Here is a 19,729-nt window from a genome sequence, read left to right on the forward strand (position 1 = left end):
AGTATTTTACATTGCTGTAGTAGTACTTTTACTTGCCAGAGAGTATTTTACATTGCTTTAGTACTACTTTTACTTTTAATAGTGTTTTACATTGCTGTAGTAGTACTTTTACTTGTAACAGAGTATTTTATATTGCTGTAGTAGTACTTTTACTTGCAACAGAGTATTTTACATTGCTTTAGTAATACTTTTACTTGTAATAGTGTTTTACATTGCTTTAGTAGTCATTTTACTTGCAACAGAGTATTTTACATTGCTGTAGTAGTACTTTTACTTGCAACAGAGTATTTTACATTGCTTTAGTACTACTTTTACTTGTAATAGTGTTTTACATTGCTTTAGTAGTAATTGTACTTGCAATAGAGTATTTTACATTGCTGTAGTAGTACTTTTACTTGCAACAGAGTATTTTACATTGCTTTAGTACTACTTTTACTTGTAATAGTGTTTTACATTGCTTTAGTAGTACTTATACTTGCAATAGAGTATTTTACATTGCTGTAGTAGTACTTTTACTTGCAATAGAGTATTTTACATTGTTGTAGTACTACTTTTACTTGCAACAGAGTATTTTACATTGCTGTAGTACTACTTTTACTTGTAATAGTGTTTTACATTGCTTTAGTAGTCATTTACTTGCAACAGAGTATTTTACATTGCTTTAGTACTACTTTTACTTGTAATAGTGTTTTACATTGCTTTAGTAGTAATTTTACTTGCAATAGAGTATTTTACATTGCTGTAGTACTACTTTTACCTGTAATAGTGTTTTACATTGCTTTAGTACTACTTTTACTTGTAATAGTGTTTTACATTGCTTTAGTAGTAATTTTACTTGCAATAGAGTATTTTACATTGTTGTAGTACTACTTTTACTTGCAACAGAGTATTTTACATTGCTGTAGTACTACTTTTACTTGTAATAGTGTTTTACATTGCTTTAGTAGTCATTTTACTTGCAACAGAGTATTTTACATTGCTTTAGTACTACTTTTACTTGTAATAGTGTTTTACATTGCTTTAGTAGTAATTTTACTTGCAATAGAGTATTTTACATTGCTGTAGTACTACTTTTACCTGTAATAGTGTTTTACATTGCTTTAGTACTACTTTTACTTGTAATAGTGTTTTACATTGCTGTAGTAGTACTTTTACTTGCAATAGAGTATTTTACATTGCTGTAGTAGTACTTTTACTTGCAATAGAGTATTTTACATTGCTGTAGTAGTACTTTTACTTGCAACAGAGTATTTTACATTGCTGTAGTAGTACTTTTACTTGCAATAGAGTATTTTACATTGCTGTAGTAGTACTTTTACTTGCAATAGAGTATTTTACATTGCTGTAGTAGTACTTTTACTTGCAACAGAGTATTTTACATTGCTGTAGTAGTACTTTTACTTAACACAGAGTATTTTACATTGCTGTAGTAGTACTTTTACTTGCAACAGAGTATTTTACATTGCTGTAGTAGTACTTTTACTTGCAACAGAGTATTTTACATTGCTGTAGTAGTACTTTTACTTGCAACAGAGTATTTTACATTGCTTTAGTAGTACTTTTATTTGCAACAGAGTATTTTACATTGCTGTAGTAGTACTTTTACTTGCCAGAGAGTATTTTACATTGCTTTAGTAGTACTTTTACTTGTAATAAGAGTATTTTACATTGCTGTAGTACTACTTTTACTTGTAACAGAGTATTTTACATTGCTTTAGTAGTACTCTTACTTGCAACAGAGTATTTTACATTGCTTTAGTAGTACTTTTATTTGCAACAGAGTATTTTACATTGCTGTAGTAGTACTTTTACTTGCCAGAGAGTATTTTACATTGCTTTAGTAGTACTTTTACTTGTAATAAGAGTATTTTACATTGCTGTAGTACTACTTTTACTTGTAACAGAGTATTTTACATTGCTTTAGTAGTACTCTTACTTGTAACAGAGTATTTTACATTGCTTTAGTAGTACTTTTACTTGCTACAGAGTATTTTACATTGCTTTAGTAGTAATTTTACTTGTAACAGAGTATTTTACATTGCTGTAGTAGTACTTTTACTGAAGGCTCAGTACTTCTTCTTGAGCAGAAGCAGCAGAGACACAGGTCGAACGAAGGAAAAGAAGAAGCTGGTTTGAATATTTGGGTGATTCTGAAAGCTTCCAGCTGCAGAACAGATGTGAAGATAAAGGACCTTCAGAGTTCTGCAGTAAAACAATAAAAGGCCTCTGAAGGCGTTTCCCTCCGTCAGCAGCAGCAGCAGCAGCCTTTAAATATTTGCAGGGTTTCTTGGAAGCAGCGAGAATATAAAGCTCAGTGTTCACAGCTTTCTGAGAAACTCCAAGGACTCGCACGAGGAGCTGCTGCTTCCTGTCACACAGGACATCCAGCTTTCATTCAGCAGCTGGGAAACATGTGATCAGTTATTATTCACTTCACTCACAGCAGCAGGGAAACCTTCACACTTTTATTACTGTATTATTATAAATATGCACAGTTCACCAACAACAGTTATAATCACTCTGTGTACTCGTGCATTTGTACTCCAATCCATGATAATTTTACATTTTGTGTAAAATCTGTTAAAAATACCACTTTTACTTTTATGGTTGAGCGTGTTTAAAATGTATATTGTATATATGTAGCCGCAGTGCATCCTGGGAAGTGTTTTTGGGGTTCAAACACGCTTTAACAATAAATCAATCAGGTTAAAGTTTCAGTTGAACTTAATTCTGACAATTAGTTTTCAGAAATCTACATGTTGAACTTCATTCTGAAACTTTAATCTCAGATTCATAACTTTGGATTTAATCATCATATTTCAGACTTTAATTTCAAATCTCATATTAAAATACTTTTAATCAGAGCACGAAGAGTTAAGAAGCAGCTTTTAAATAAACTTTATTATTTTCAGTTAAATTTAAACCTTTACAAACATTTCAACAAGAGAAAAGTTTCTTTACTTCACAAAGACAGATTTAAACTCTTCCGACAGAAACACAGAACCAGCTGAGCTGCAGTGTCATATCTCCTCAGTCCACCTTAAAACCAGGACGGCTGCAGAAAGCTGATCCTCAGCAGGCTGTTGAGGAATTACTGAAGTCCATGGAGGGCGGCCATTGTTGTTGTGCTTGTGTGTGTAGTACTGTGTGTGTGTATTACTGTGTGTAGTACTGTGTGTGTGTATTACTGTGTGTAGTACTGTGTGTGTGTGTTACTGTGTGTAGTGAAAAGCTTCATTGCCAAGTAGTAATTTTCTGTGGTGATTAGCTTCTGGACATAAACTGACATTAATAAATGTTTAAATATATAAATATGAATAAAGAGATGCGAGTTATAGAAGAATTATAAAACTTTGAGTAAAAGATAAAACGTGGTTATTTACATTTGCATTACTCAGTGTTTGTGTTGTGCAAACAACAACATTACAGGGGGAGAGGATTTATATTTATAAAAATATATAAATATAAAATTGACAGATTATAAAAATACAAAACAATAAAGAATATGTGCAATACGGCAGTTTGTTCAGTGATATGCAAAATATTTACATTAGATTGTATTTCTGTGTATTTCTGTGATGAACCGTTGAAACAGGAAGTGATAAGATGTGAAAAGCAACTCCTTCAGTTTAAACATTTATTTCATTCAGGAAAATAATTCTTTATTCACTTTTTCACCGCTGCCAGTTGATTAAAGGAACAGTCCGTCATTTTGTTACTGCAAAAAACCTCAGTGAAAATTCAGAGTTAACATTTTATTAAATTTGGATTTAATTCTGATCATTCAGATTTATAGTCTCAGATTTTTTTTAGGAAGTCAATTTGGACGTTCATCTCAAAATATGAAAAAATTTCAGACTTTAAATCTTTTGTGACTTTTGTCTTGAAACCTCTTTTAGAAACTTAAAATTTCACATTTGAGACGGTTTTCAAAATTTTTATTTATACTTTTATTCTCAAAAATCAGAGTTTAAATCACAGATTCCTGAGACTTTAGACTGAATTTCAATCTTAAAGTGATTTATTGTCTCCGTCAACAGATTAATGCTTTTTGACAAAATGTCAGAATAGTGAAAAGTTGTATTTAAAGTATTTCATGACATCAGATCTGTGATTTTAATATGAATCCAAAAGATGAAATATTAAATCCACCTGCTGATTAGAGGAACTGATTCATCTGTATATTTACACTACCGTTCAAAAGTTTGGGGTCACCCAAACAATTTTGTGTTTTCCTGAAAAGTCACACTTATTCACCACCATACGTTGTGAAATGAATAGAAAATGGAGTCAAGACATTGACAAGGTTAGAAATAATGATTTGTATTTGAAATAAGATCTTTTTTACATCAAACTTTGCTTTCGTCAAAGAATCCTCCATTTGCAGCAATTACAGCATTGCAGACCTTTGGCATTCTAGCTGTTAATTTGTTGAGGTAATCTGGAGAAATTGCACCCCACGCTTCCAGAAGCAGCTCCCACAAGTTGGATTGGTTGGATGGGCACTTCTTGCGTACCATACGGTCAAGCTGCTCCCACAACAGCTCAATGGGGTTCAGATCTGGTGACTGCGCTGGCCACTCCATTACCGATAGAATACCAGCTGCCTGCTTCTGCTCTAAATAGTTCTTGCACAATTTGGAGGTGTGTTTAGGGTCATTGTCCTGTTGTAGGATGAAATTGGCTCCAATCAAGCGCTGTCCACTGGGTATAGCATGGCGTTGCAAAATGGAGTGATAGCCTTCCTTATTCAGAATCCCTTTTCACCCTGTACAAATCTCCCACCTTACCAGCACCAAAGCAACCCCAGACCATCATATTACCTCCACCATGCTTAACAGATGGCGTCAGGCATTCTTCCAGCATCTTTTCATTTGTTCTGCGTCTCACAAACGTTCTTCTTTGTGATCCAAACACCTCAAACTTGGATTCATATGTCCACAACACTTTTTTCCAGTCTTCCTCTGTCCAATGTCTGTGTTCTTTTGCCCATCTTAATCTTTTTCTTTTATTGGCCAGTCTCAGATATGGCTTTTTCTTTGCCACTCTGCCCTGAAGCCCAGAATCCCGCAGCCGCCTCTTCACTGTAGATGTTGACACTGGTGTTTTGCGGGTACTATTTAATGAAGATGCCAGTTGGGGACCTGTGAGGCGTCTGTTTCTCAAACTAGAGACTCTAATGTACTTATCTTCTTGCTCAGTTGTGCAACGCGGCCTCCCACTTCTTTTTCTACTCTGGTTAGAGCCTGTTTGTGCTGTCCTCTGAAGGGAGTAGTACACACCGTTGTAGGAAATCTTCAATTTCTTAGCAATGTCTCGCATGGAATAGCCTTCATTTCTAAGAACAAGAATAGACTGTCGAGTTTCAGATGAAAGTTCTGTTTTTCTGGCCATTTTGAGCGTTTAATTGACCCCACAAATGTGATGCTCCAGAAACTCAATCTGCTCAAAGGAAGGTCAGTTTTGTAGCTTCTGTAACGACCTAAACTGTTTTCAGATGTGTGAACATGATTGCACAAGGGTTTTCTAATCATCAATTAGCCTTCTGAGCCAATGAGCAAACACATTGTACCATTAGAACACTGGAGTGATAGTTGCTGGAAATGGGCCTCTATACACCAGATATTGCACCAAAAACCAGACATTTGCAGCTAGAATAGTCATTTACCACATTAGCAATGTATAGAGTGTATTTCTTCAAAGTTAAGACTAGTTTAAAGTTATCTTCATTGAAAAGTACAGTGCTTTTCCTTCAAAAATAAGGACATTTCAATGTGACCCCAAACTTTTGAACGGTAGTGTAAATTTAAGCTCAGTTTGAACCTGTTTTTTTAATGAAACGTTTCATCGTAAATATAAAAATATCCATGCAGCCGTTTTAAAGTCTTGTGTTTGACCCGTGAGACAGAACAGAGAGGTTTCTGGGTCACATCAGGACGTCCTCCAGAACCGAGGGATGGACGTCTGCAGCCTTCAGGCTCTGCAGCAGCCGCTCGACTGTGGCTTTCTTCCCTTCGCACCGTCTCCACTGGACCAGACCGGCCAGAACCGCTCCGTGAGTACTGAGCGGGTGATCGGCCCGGCACCGGAACAAAGCCTCCGCGGACAGACCCAGGTCCATCAGGACCGACTCCCACTCGGCACCGAGCCGAGACGCCAGGCGGGACAGCTCCCGATCCGAAGGAACCTTCTGGAGAACCGAGTCAGGAAGCTGCCGGACGTCTGCAGAGAGACGGAGACGTTTTCAGTTCTGACAGATTAAAATGCGATTTTACAGATTTATCTTTAAAACCTGAATTTACACTTTGATCTCAAAACTCATCATTTATTTCTCTCTTTTAAAACCTTTATGCTGAAATTAACTCTCAGAAAGGACATTATCAAAAAGATCTGATTTATTTTTCATTCATATGGATTTTTTTCCTTCACATTTTTGACTTTCTGAAATTTTACCTGAAAATTAAGATTTTATACTCAGATTTTTATCCAACCCACGTCAGGATTTGTCTGAATTTGCAGTTCTTTATTTTGTCTTTAATCTCAGGATTGTCTTGTCCATAAAGTTGAGATTTCTGAATGAAGTCTGGTTGACGGCTTTGATCAGGTGACGGCTCTCGTACAAACAAACTTGTTGGACTTGTTCAGTTTGTTGTTGTCAAAGGTTTGAATAATAAACTTGATTTGTCGTCAGACGCTGCAACTTTAATTCTCAGTATTTCTAAGTCGGGGGGGGGGTGTTGTGTTGTTTGGTCTCCTCTCATTGGAGAAAAGAGAGTTCCTCTTCAGTCAACACATGTTGCAATCAGTGTTTTTCTTTTAGGTCACTGAGACACAGGAAGTGCTGCCTGTTCACCGCTCGTAACCTCCACATGGTTTGTTTAATGAAGCGTCCTGCGGCGCTGAGAAAAAACGTAAAGGAATAAAGTTCAGATCAGCTGCAGAGAAGAAGAAGAGCAGCTTTACATTTTACATTACTCATTAACCCTGTGTTGTTTTGTTGTTCCTTTTCTTTCTGTAAAGAACATTCTGACCCCGTTAAGCAAAATCATTATAAATCAAGTATTTTTGTGGCATTTCTGTTCTACTTGTCAGTGACAGCAGCGAGACAGTAAATTATTATTATAAACATGAACTCCAACCCAGCAGCAGGTCCAGCGTTCATGTGTTTTATTTAGTTCATGATTCAAATATGCTGCAACACGTCAGCTGTTTAAATAAAGCTTTATTTGAGGGTTTTTATGCTTTCAGTTAGCTGACTGACAGAAAATGAATCCCCAGCTATTGTTAGAATAAGCTGACGAGCCGACCCGTTCTCTCTCCCCGACTCGCCACATATGGACGCACGGTCAAGGCCTTGTAGCGAGGGTTCGATGTGAAACATTAAATATTTTTATTTGAGATACGCGAGTTACGTAAAGTGCGTAAGTTAACTTACGTGTTAACTGACATACGTAGTTATTTTAACCCAAACCAGAATGTTTTCTGAACCTTGACCAACTAGTTTTGTTGCCTAAACCAAACCAAACTGCAACGTTTCACGACTTTATTAACGTGCCGTTTCAAAATGACGATGTTTCAAAACACCAGCGTTTTATTTGAAAGTCTAACCGGACGTTGCATATATGTTGTTGCTAAGCGTTGGCGAGGAGGAGGACTTTTTTTTAAAGTCAGAATTTTTAAGATTAAAGTCTGAATTAATTTTTAAATAAAAGACATAATTATTGGATTCAAGTTTGGATACAAGTCGGTAAACTGAGAATAAAATCTTCATTTTATTAGAAGGGCGAGGAGGAGGAAGGGTGAGGAGGAGGAAGGGCGAGGAGGAGGAAGGGCGAGGAGGAGGAAGGGCGAGGAGGAGGAAGGGCGAGGAGGAGGAAGGGCGAGGAGGAAGGGCGAGGAGGAGGAAGGGCGAGGAGGAGGAAGGGCGAGGAGGAGGAAGGGCGAGGAGGAGGAAGGGTGAGGAGGAGGAAGGGCGAGGAGGAAGGGCGAGGAGGGGTGTTGTGAGCGCTCAGCTCCGTTTGCTCTGATCTCCATTAAGAAACCAAAGAGCAGCGTCTGAACTAAAAAACTGTCTCGTTAGCAGAAACTGGTTTCTAAGAATTCGTTATTAATTTAGTTAAAAGACGCTGACGAAGATTTTTTCCTGGAAAACTTCTTAAACTGTTCTGAGAAAAACTGAACGTCTCTGATGACGCAGGAAAACACAAACACAGCCGTCATCTGATTCATCTGAACATCTCAGATTATTCTCAAACATCTGGAACTGAACTTGGACTTTTTTACTAAATCAGACATTTAATTAAAACTTTATCAATTTTCTTACTTTGATTAAAGATTTTAATCCCAAACTTTTATTTTGTTCCTTAAAATTTACTGAAATTTCAGATTTATAAAACTTTTCCTAAAATGCTTCACTTTTATTTCCAACTATAATCTCAGCTGCGACTTTAATCTAAATGCTGGATTTATTCAAAGCGCCTGACGAGGTTCCCGTTAACGCTGACGGTCGACCGTCGGGGCCGTTTGAGGTGATCTGCTCTCAACATCTGGATTTAAATATTGATTGTTTTCTTAGAAGATCTCAGTTTTATCTCTTCTAACATTTATCTCAGAATTATTCACTTATTTTAACTTTTATGTCAAAATTCTTTTTCAAAAATGTCACTTTTATTTTGAAAGGTGTGCACGGTTCCTGTGTGAACTCTTCTTCTCTTTAGTTTTCTTGGCGGTCGTGTCGTGAATCGTGAACGTCACGTCGTTATTAAAGGTAATTAAACGTCTAATAATCCATCAGTTATGGTAATAAATGTTAATTACTAGAAAACAGAGCCAGAGCTTTTTCACTGAGAACAAACTTCCTCTTCACGACTTATTTTCTTAATCAAACAAACAAACAAACAAACATCTTCCATGAAGGTAAACGTGTTTGTTAGTTTGTTGACGCTGAAGAACGATCAGCTGATCAGTTCTTTATGAATCTCAGCGTTTTATTCTGACGGCAGGTTCAGACCAGATGCACAGTGGACTAGAGCTGGACTAGACCTGGTCTGGAGCTGGACTAGAGCTGGACTAGACCTGGTCTGGAGCTGGACTAGAGCTGGACTAGAGCTGGACTTTTGTGGTCCAGATGTGGTCTACAGAAACAAAATACAACTAAAAAGGTTTTCATGAATCTAAAACTGGGTTTTAAACAATCTTTAGTCTTAGTACAGAACTGGACCTGGTCTAGACCTGGTCTGGAGCTGGTTTAGACCTGGTCTAGACCTGAGCTAATGTGGTCCAGATGTGGTCTACAGAAACAAAATACAACTAAAAAGGTTTTCATGAATCTAAAACTGGGTTTTAAACATTCTTTAAAGTCTTCGTGTTAATGTAGTTCAGGTCAAGCCTAATAACAGTGCTGGACCTGGTCTAGATCTGGATTCATGTGGTCTAGATGTGGTCTCGGCGGTGAAGTCTCCCTGTTTCTGTTTTCACAAACTGATTTAAATGTTTCACCCACAGATATCAGGTTAATAAACAGACTTCAGAGTCTTTGGCTAGACCTGGTCCGATGCGGTCTGGATCGGGGTTTTCAAAGTGGGAGGCTCATGAAGGATTTCTAACAAACAGGCGTGAAAGGGAACCAGGTCTGGGATCACTGACCTGGAATCAGCCCTGACCCGCACAGGCAGAACCAGAACCTGGACTGAACTGGAGCCAGACCCGGTTCTAAAGCCTTCACACAGAACACACTGAGACCTGTTTCTACCTCCAGGTGAGACGCTGGTGGTCTCAGGCGTGCTTCCTCCTCCCTGGTCTCACCTGGTGAGCTGGGTCCGGGTCCCGTCTGGAGCTCCTGCAGCAGCTTGTCTCGGACCCAGCCGAACTCGTCCAGAGAGCGCAGGAAGGCGCTGAAGGCCCGGGGCCCGCGGCTCGGCAGGAGGTCCAGCAGCTTCAGGGTCTTCAGCCTGTCTGTCGGCTGAGACGCGATGTCCTCCACCTGAGCCTCCGTCAGAACGTTCTCCTGGTACAGAACCGGAACGATAGTCTCGCTGACCAGCAGCTGCCCGGACAGTTCCAGCCTGTGTGTCCGCAGCAGGGCTCTGTGTGCCGGGTCCATTTACTGCTCCGGTCCGCCAGGAGTTATAAATAATATGTAAATATATAAATATAAAATACTCACTTTAATATTCTTCAGGAAAACTAGCCCGGAATACAACACGGTGCTCATTGTTATTGTGTCCGACTGAAAACGTGGCGGCGGGCGGAACTTGTTTCCCATGAGAAGCTTTTAGCAACTGTTGAACCGGTTTAATTTAGTGTATTATTAATTAATTAATTATTATGAACCGCACTTTAATTATTATTAATAATACATCCGGTTTAAATCGAGCAGTAACCAGACAAATAGAGGCTTAACGTTAGCTAGCTAACAGCATGAGCTAACAGCAAAATCACAATTTATTGCATAAAAGAGTGCAACTAGGTTGATTAAATATATTCCGAATTTACTAGAGGAAGCAACATTTTCAGACAAGCTCATATTTGATGTTTTATCAGCTGTTTATAATTATTAACAAAAGAGGAATCCTAAAAACGGTAGATTTCTCGATGAAGTTTGGCTGAGTCTTCATGGAGTGGAAACCGGTACGTTCTGTGGCAAGCACAGTTAAATAGATTAAATCAAATATTAATATATTAAATTATAAGACTAGTATTCACCTCTGTGTACATTAATTAGCATAAGGTTTTGTACTGAAAGCCTCCTGCTCCCACGGTGAACGTACAGCGGGCAAACAGTGTGATCCAATGTTAAAATGAAGGTTTTTATGAAATATATTCCGACTTGACAGGTCAAACATAAACCGAATTTAAGAATACCTGTCTCTTTCACAAGGATATTTTAAGTGTACCTGATGTTTTTTTAAACAATCAATGAGCAAATCTAAAACTGGAAGATTTTGGAATGGAGATCCTTTACAGAAAACAGCCGTTAATTGCACCTATTAATCTTCATTAATCATTAATAGAGATTTTCCTTTTCTGAGAAACATATTAGGCTATTTATTAATTAACTGTAATTGTAATCTGTGTCGGTCTCAGCAGCAGCACTTTGATTTTATTAATGATTCCTGAGTCCTGTAAAACTTTTTCTCATGTCAGCATTTTTATTTTCTTAATGGCATTTATATTAACTTTCACACATTCCTGTTGGTCTTGTAGAAGAATCACTGAAAGCTGTTGTTGTTTTATACATAATAATAATAATAGTAGCAACAAATAAAGAATATTTGCACTAAATACAAACACCGGTGAGTTCAAACATTTAGGGTGTCGTACTTTAGACCTTTATAAAAATCTCTTTTTATTAATGAGGCTGAAAAATAAAAATAACATTTTAATCATCTAAGGAAAAGTGTGACGACATCATCATCTGCAAAACAAAGAGGTTCTGAGAGAGCAGACAGTGAAGAGCTGTGTAGTGAAAAGCAAACACACCACCGGGATGAAGCACCAAATAAAAACTTTATTTATCTCGTGGAGCTGATCGATACAGAGGCGAACTGCTGCACAGATTCAGGACAACACAAGCTTTCAGTCTGTGCAGCCTCTTTACAAAATAATGTACCAGGAAACAGTGTGACACAATCAATAAATATGTTTTAATAATCAAACAGGGCGAGAGCTGCAGGGTCCACCCGAACAGAATCTGTCCCACAGCCGTGAAATGTACAAAAGATCCTTGTGTTTTATGTTCACTAGTAAAGTTTTATTCATTTGAAGAGTTTTATGTCTAGAGAAGATGCACTTTATCGCCGTGAAATCGTATCTGGAGAAAATAAACCATAAGACAAAAAGTGGGTATTAACAGGAACATCATGTAGAGTCGACGGCATCGAACCTGTGGACGACATGTGCGGCAAAGCCCCGTTTTACCTGAGTGACCGCCACGTCCTGCATTTAAACTGATCCTCACAAAACTGGAAGCGTGACGCCAAAAAGGAGGCGGAGTCACAGAAAGAAGCTGCTAAAACAGGAAGCAGCTGAAAGTTCAAAGCAGAATGAATCTCTGAGGAAACGTCAGCATGTCTGCTGTCCACCTGTGTTCAGTGTTACAGGTGTCAAAACGAGCGCCGGGCACCATGTGACCAACAGCGGGAGCCTAAATTAAACTTTTAATGAAATAAAGTGCAGCTTACTGGATCTAATATAAACCGAATTCACAAGGAGACCCAGGATTTTAAAAGAAGCTCGTGTTTTACGTTCCGCCAGCTGTTAATATTTAACAATCAACAATAACAGCCTAAAAACGATAGATTTTTAAATGGAGTTTGGTTTAATGGTCTCATGTGACCAAACACAAGAGGAACCATGTCTGTCTGTCTGGATTGAGGATTAGGGAGTAAAAACAATTAAATGTAACCCATAATTTCTTTAGATTAAATAAAATGCAACCCGTTCATCTTAATTCTAAGTTAAGTTACAGAACTCACACTTTGTTGGGCCAGAGTTTCATGATCCGGTTGGTTTATTTATCTTCTTGAATCATGGTCCCTGCTCGGTCCGGGTATTCTGACCTGCATATTCGCTGCTTTGCTCTGTTTCTGAATGTTGATTGATTGTAGTTGTTGTTTCGTCTCGTTTGAAACGACTGGCAGATGAAAACTGAATTACCCTACGAGGATCAGCTGTTTGAAACCTTGCTGTTGCTTTTCTGCGGCTGCACCGAGTGGGAACCCATCCAGTTCTAAAAGCAACACGATGCAGATCAGAGTTGATCTCCGTCTACATTAAAACGACGCGCATCTGGTGGCCGTTCAGGTACATGAGGCGTGCACGCCGTGTAAACAGGAAGCAGGTGGGCTGTTCTGTAGTTACAGAAGATCTGCTGAAAGAATAAAGTTCTACAGACGAAGAACCGCACCAGATTTATTTTGCATGGACCGATAACGAGCTGGGACTGTTACTGAATGTAACACGGGACAGGAAGTGGACCTGAGAGGGTGGGATGACAGCGAGGATCATCAAAGATCAACACGAGGGCGGGAAGTTTGTAGATAAACTTGGAGACGCGGCGTCACGTCAGACAGCTGAAGGTGTTTGTGAGGCTAAAACTCTGAGGAGATCCTGACCAGGGGAGGAGGAGGAAAGTTATGCACCAGCGCCTCCTTGTGGTCCGGAGGAGGCCCGACCCTGCAGCCCAGAACCGTCATCAGATCTGTCAGATTATAATCTGCAGATTTGTGACCGAGAGCCTTTAATCTGATCTGGATTTGATCTGATACGAGAGCTGGAGTGAGGATGTATTGGGCCACAGAGCGGGATTAACAGGCCCCGCGGGGTCTTTGTTTTTCTGCGCTGTGATTGGCTCAGAGCTGCAGAGTACTACATCCAGCGGGGACAAAGTCCAAGCGGAGCCCGGAGAGGTCAAACACTGACTCATTAAACCGTGCTCAGATGAAAAACAACTCTGTTTGTTTGTCATCGATCAGGAAGTCCTGCTGACTCACAAACGTGAACTTTTCATGGTCACAGGCCGGCGGGCGGCCAATCAGAGCGCTGCGTTTCCTGCGTCTGAAGGTGGGAACAACAAGTGGAGCCAGACTGTTGATGTGGTTCTGCTCAGACTCTGATCTGTCTCACTTTATTTCACGGGTCTCTGACTTCCTGTCCTCCGTCTGTCTGACTTCCTGCAGCGTCGCTCCGTCGGTCAGCGACGTCATTGGAGGGAGGAAACAGAGACGGAAGAAGCTTTTAGTTCGCAGCTCGGCTGAAAGTAAAACGAAAATAAACAACTGAATATTTACTGGAGATTTTGTTTAAAGGATTAGTTTGTTAGTCGATCTGTGAATCAGACGATGATAAACGGGCTCCGCATAATAAATAATAAAAATACTAATAACAGATCAGCGAGGACACCGACCGCCAGCTGCAGCCTTCAGGAAACACGTTTAATTCCACGTCAGGTTTATTTGTTGTTCGCTGGGCTGGACTCTTTTTGGAGACTAAATAATTAATAGATGATGATGATGATAAAACCCTGACCATCTTCAGATCACGTGTCGACTGTCGACCGATGAAATCAGGTGATTTAACTGCTTCGACTTTCAGCGTCTATCAGATGTTTCTGTGACTCGAGTTAATAGCTGCAGACGCCGCTCTGACTGACGGCGTCGGCCTCTTCCTCTCCCGCCAAAACATTCACTCAACACATCATCTGTGCAACGCTTCAAAAACGTTCAGAAACGGACAAAAACAGGAGGTCCGGGTTTTACATTCGGGCCCTTCAGGGGCCACTGAGTCGGAGCGGCAACAGGTCGTGAATCTGGAACTATTTTGATCATGAAAAGTCTTTTTTAAAGCAAAAATGAAGGCGGCGCTCCCGGCGTCTCAGATGTGCGGCTGTTGTCTTCTGGATCTCTTTGTTAAATCAGAACGTTTCAGGTTTAATCGATAAAACTTTAAATCAATGACGGAACCGACGGTCAGCTGCGGCCCTCGGCTGGGGGCGGACGATCTGGGTTTGCGGCGTCGGTCTGTGAACGTGTGAAGGCGTTTTTAAACTCACCCTGCGGTCTGGTACTTCACCACAGAGCAGTACTGACGGTGCTCAGAGAGCCGTCTGTCTTCCTGAGCCAAACGTCCTGCAGGATTTTCCTCCAGCTGCTCAGGCTCGTTACCGCCCGACTCTTTGACTTGCTGGGTCCTTGTAGGAGCAAGGCATGATGGGATTGGTCAGTGGTCAGTGGGGCGTCGCACAGAGCCGACTGCGCTCGCATCTTCCTCCGCGGCGAGCTGTAGCCCGCCTACACGTTGTAGGTGTAGTCCGTCAGGTAGTCCTTCAGTCTGTTGGGTAACGGCAGATCCCGGACCCGCCGCGTCCTCCTGTTGATGGCGATGCGACAGAGGTGCTGCAGCGACGGCGTGGCGGTGTACACGGGTTTGGTGAGCAGCAGCTGCACCGTGCCGTTGGGCGCCGCCGCCGAGGGTTGAGGGTTGGACGCCGCCTTGTCGCCGGTCCTGGACAGCTGGACGTAGTGCTCCACCAGGTGGACCACGCTGTCGAACTGCTTCAGCTTGGGCTTCACCAGAACCACCGAGTCCAGCTTGAATTTGCCGTGTTTGTACTCGATCCGCAGGTTGGTGGGGCCCGCCGACGTCATGGCGGAGATGGTGAACAGGTAGTCCCTCTGAGAGCTGTCCCGGACCAGGAAGGTGCCCTCCGAGGCGTCCTGCAGGATCTCTTTGGCCTCGTTAGCGGTCAGACTGCCCCAGTACCAACCTGCCGCCACAGAGAGACAGGAAACAGAGAAGACGTGAGACGCTGAAGGACAACATTTACAAACCAACAGCAGCCGCCACTACAGGAAACGATTAACCGAGCGCTTCATGCGATCCGGGTCTACCTGCGACGCAGCATCGGGGTCCTGATCAACCAGCTGATACTTCACTTCTCATCACGGGACTCGGCGAGACACACGGGTGCACCCGGGGCGCTGGGTGCTTTGACCAGAGCGAAACAATAAATCTTCAGGGTTTATAACCTGCAGCGTTTATATGAGCACGACCAGTCCAGACACATTTTAAAACTAGACAGTGATTATCGGTCCCTCACTCCTGTAGCCCGGTTCATTTTAGTTCCGCTTCCTGTTCACACTGCAGGTTCACAAACGCACCACGACGAGTAACCACGATGAGTAGCCACGACGATACAGACTGACAGATTTGGGTTTTTCATCAAACTCGGTGACTGACAGCAGCACTTTGTATCGCAGAGCTCACGAAGATGATGATTATTAATCATTAGTGATCAGACAATAATGATAATTATCACAATCTAATTTTCCTCAATAACAATATAATTAATGTTCAATATATCGTCTATAAATATTTGGTTTAGCACTTAATTTTCTTTTAAAACACGTGTTTTGTTGAGGAAAAAGATTTACTGATTATCTCTGTTATAATCAGAATAGTTCTGAATGTTCTCTCTGTTTGGCATCAAGTGTTTGTCACATTCTGACCATAAAGAAAAGTTTCACCACATAATCAACCATCAGGTTTCTTCAATTTTCACTCAGGAGCAAAAATCTGCCTTTAAACTTGAAAAAACGATTTGACATTTATCGTGATAATTATCGAACGATTATCGTGATTACATTTTTGGCCATTTTTTGGACAGCAGATCCGCCGCCTGTTATGAATAATGACGTAAAGAGGACGTGTAGTTCAGTAATAATTCATTACCTCATGGACTTAATGATCTGACAGGGTAAACAGAAGCTTTTTAAGCAGATGGATTTATTAGTGGTTTAGCTTTGGAAATAATGCTCCCGTCACATCTCTGCAGTCATAAGATCCTGTGGTTGGTTCGCTCTCACACCACAAGTGTAGCGCACCAGAGTTCGAGCTCTCGGAACATTTGTTGGGTTGCTTTTGGTGCCCAGATGAGCTGCACCAACTCTAGTGCGATTCAACCAAACTAAATGAGGCAGGTGTGAAAGCACGCTCAGTCAAAGTTTATCTACAACTGCAAGATGGAAAGAAACTGATCTTAACTCCTGGCTATTAACATGTTGATTATGGCGGCAGACGGTGCCCCCGTAGAGCTTCCTGTACGGCAACGCCCCGGACGAAACAGTACTTCAGAGTTTAGTTGGTTTGCATCCAGCTGAGAGAGAAGACGCTCAGCGGCAGGTCGGATGTGTTCATGTCCTCAGGTACCTTTAATCAGTTAAATCTGTTCAACCTGAAGGAATCCTTCTTCTTTCTGTTTTTCTGCAGCCTAAAAACTCTCAAAACTTTGCAGAAAAATTTATGAAATTTCTGTGGAACATGAAGTCAGCCATTTTGACTTTAATGGTAATTTTTTGGCGTTTTACAGGCTCCATACTTTAACGAACTCCTCATAGAGAATTAATCCGATCACCTTTAAATGACCTCTGTACAATCTAAAGGCAGGGACGATGAAAAATTGTGCTTTGTGTGAGTTTTTGTCAAACGGTGTTTCCGTGGCGTGGCGTCAAAAACTGATGCTTCGCCATGAAACAGAAAGTTGTTGTAACTTCTGTCTACATGCTCACATCTGGACTAAATTTGACATGTTTCACAACAGTCCCGCCCTGAACACATCCATATGCCTACACCTACTGGCAACAGGAAGTAAGCCCTGTGTTATAATCCTTCACGCTTCACGTCCAACAGCTTTTATTTACATCCTGTATAATGTGTTGTAAGTTTTAAACCACACCTATAAAGTCTGCTGTTTATATTCTCTTCTATCATAAATACTCTCAACAACTCCGTCACTTCAGTCTTCCATTCTGTTTTTAGTCACATCTGGAACATCTGTGCGGGACTACAGATGGACTCTGGCACATTTACAGCTGTACATTAAAGCGCACTGTCCCTTTAAATGAGCAAACAAACAAACAGACCTGTGTTCTTCAGGTCTTTCATGGCCGAGGCGATGCGGCTCTCGTCTGATTCCACAGCTCTGGAGTTGTTGTCGGCTCGTCTGTCGCTCTCGATGGTGTCTGTGGACTCGGAGGACTGGCAGGTCATTGGACAGATCCAACCTTCAGCCTGGTTCTAGGCCCGCAGCTCAGACACGGGACCAGGTCTGCGCGCACTGTCCTGGAAATAAATCAGATCCATCACAACAGACGGTCTGCAGCGGGAGAATAATCATCCCAGAGCCGTCACTTCCTCTCTACACGGACGACAGTCAGAAACGTGTTTGTTTAAGATGTTGTTGTTCAGACGCAGCAGAGGAGGAGCTGCGACCTTTTACACATCAGCACGGTCTCCTGATTGTTAATCGTTTGAGTTTGATTGGCTGAAACTCTCAGTGTGAGTTTCTCAGATTGTTTTCTCTCAACCTGAAAATCTCCAGACTAAAACAAACTTCTAAAGATCTAAACTTTGACTTTAATTAACTTTTTTTTATTACTATTTTCTGATATTTTAATACCAAAACGAAGAACTTAATTATAAAGACATAATAAAAGACACCAGTGACTCACCCTTCACATTCACATGCTTTGCGTTTCTGCAGGGGCCGCGGTGACATTTCATTTTTTACAAACAGTCGTCTGAAAAAGGCCTAATTTGATTTTGTGTGACACTCAAGTTTTATGAGTCATAAAAAATTTGATTTAATCTTTTTGTCACGTGGGAGCCGAGAAAACATGATTCTTACAGTGACATGTTGATAAGGTTTATTTGTTCAAACTGGAAACTTCCACAAACTGACCAACAAACAGTTTGCAACAATCATTCATAATAACAACGTGTAAATGCAGTTTATTACTCTGTTATTACGAAGGCCTCTGTTTATATATTTAGATTTATATTCACATCATAAATTCTAGGAAAGTGTTTTCTTGTGTGCAGAATTTAAAAGTGGACTGAAAACAACTTTGTTTGTATTTTCTTAAACATTTAAACACCAGCCGACAACCGAGGAGACGTAAACAAGTAATTATGAATATAATTTGACGCTAACAGTCGTTTAGCCAAACCTCACTAGAAAACGGACACATTTAAGACCCTGCGCTTTACACGGTCTCCTGTGTTTTACACATCACCATATTACTGTTACATGTGTACAACATGTATATATCTGTCTTAGATATATCAGTAAATACTTCTTTTTAAATGGTAAAGTGAAATGTGAAGAACACAAACAAACATTTTCCCCCAGCAGGTTTACACGTTGGCAGATCCGCGACGTCAAATGTCTGAAAATTTAAATAGAATTTGGCGTAAGGCGCTTTCTTCATTTGTGGCTGGGTAATCTGTTCAGCTTTTATCTGTTTGCAGTAAATTGTAGCGTCGCTGAACTGATTCTTGTCAGCGGAAATAAAGACCAGACTGTGGTTTTATTTCTAAACATTTAGAAACGGCCGCCGTCGCGTTAAGATGCGAAAATAATGAACGTAATTTGGCGCAACGTGAGCTCCCGTTCCACAGGTGCTGCACACGGACTGTCCGTTAAGCGGATGTTCTTGCTGATACCTGAAATATAATGAAGTACCTGAGGGCAGCTAGCAGCTAGCTAACCCAGCCCGACATGTCCGCATCCAGCACGAACCCTCGGAACCGGGTTTTATTCTCCGTCCTGGTTTCTTTCTACACACGGGGAGGGAGGTCCGGGTCCGGGTCTCAGACCTTTACCGATCCGGTTGAGCACGCAGAACAAGAACACCCCGGTTAATGATTTATTTCCGCCTCCCGGAGAGTCTCGAACTCGGAGTCCGTGTCGGTGCCGCGGACACAGCGAGTCCGCCGAGTCCGCCGAGTCCGCCTGCTCCAGCAGAACCAGCAGAACCAGCAGAAAACACAGCAGAAAACACAGCAGAGACGCGTTTCCAGGAACTTTCCAGGAACACGGTCACGTGGGGCCGCGAGGAACGATTTAAGGTGGACTGACGGAGACACGCGCACGCACACACAAACACACGCGCACACACACAGGCGCACACTCTGCCTTCAAGCCTGTATGAAATATTTAAATTACAGGTTGAAAGGCACGTGCAGGGGGGGGGTGAACAACATAATGAGGTTTGTTGCGGTCACAGAGTGCAGACAGGGCCGTATCCAGGAGGGGTCCACAGGGGGCCACAGGGGGCCACAGGGGGCCACAGGGGTCCATGAAGCTGTTTGTGTGACACAGAGAGGAGAAAGTATCCGGGGACCCTGATCGGAGCCTTTTGTTGAAATGCGCGTTTTAACTTTTCATAAA

At 41.2% G+C, this 19,729-nt stretch overlaps 2 protein-coding genes across 3 annotated transcripts; both read right to left on the reverse strand.

The window, feature by feature from the left end:
- Window positions 1–3,624: 3,624 nt before the first annotated feature.
- LOC119895497 (death domain-containing protein CRADD-like) lies at window positions 3,625–10,501 on the reverse strand. Its single transcript, XM_038708653.1, has 2 exons — window positions 9,805–10,501; window positions 3,625–6,222 (listed from the first exon to the last, which is right to left on the reverse strand). Exons 1-2 carry the CDS (start codon window positions 10,100–10,102, stop codon window positions 5,927–5,929), a joined length of 594 nt encoding a protein of 197 aa, XP_038564581.1. The 5' UTR covers window positions 10,103–10,501; the 3' UTR covers window positions 3,625–5,926.
- A 3,216-nt stretch (window positions 10,502–13,717) lies between these two features.
- On the reverse strand, window positions 13,718–19,380 carry LOC119895495 (suppressor of cytokine signaling 2-like). 2 transcript variants are annotated; one of them, XM_038708649.1, is made up of 3 exons: window positions 19,022–19,380; window positions 17,421–17,619; window positions 13,718–15,265 (listed from the first exon to the last, which is right to left on the reverse strand). In XM_038708649.1, exons 2-3 carry the CDS (start codon window positions 17,545–17,547, stop codon window positions 14,790–14,792), a joined length of 603 nt encoding a protein of 200 aa, XP_038564577.1. In that variant the 5' UTR covers window positions 17,548–17,619; window positions 19,022–19,380; the 3' UTR covers window positions 13,718–14,789. The 2 variants fall into 2 exon arrangements, with proteins under 2 accessions (XP_038564577.1, XP_038564578.1); XM_038708650.1 differs by lacking the exon at window positions 19,022–19,380 and having other exon boundaries at window positions 17,421–19,013.
- Between the last annotated feature and the right edge of the window lie 349 nt (window positions 19,381–19,729).

The sequence above is a fragment of the Micropterus salmoides genome, unplaced genomic scaffold (assembly GCF_014851395.1).
Source record: "Micropterus salmoides isolate LMB-PRFRI ecotype aquatic unplaced genomic scaffold, ASM1485139v1 Ms_hic_scaffold_9, whole genome shotgun sequence".
In the NCBI taxonomy this organism is placed as follows: domain Eukaryota; kingdom Metazoa; phylum Chordata; class Actinopteri; order Centrarchiformes; family Centrarchidae; genus Micropterus; species Micropterus salmoides.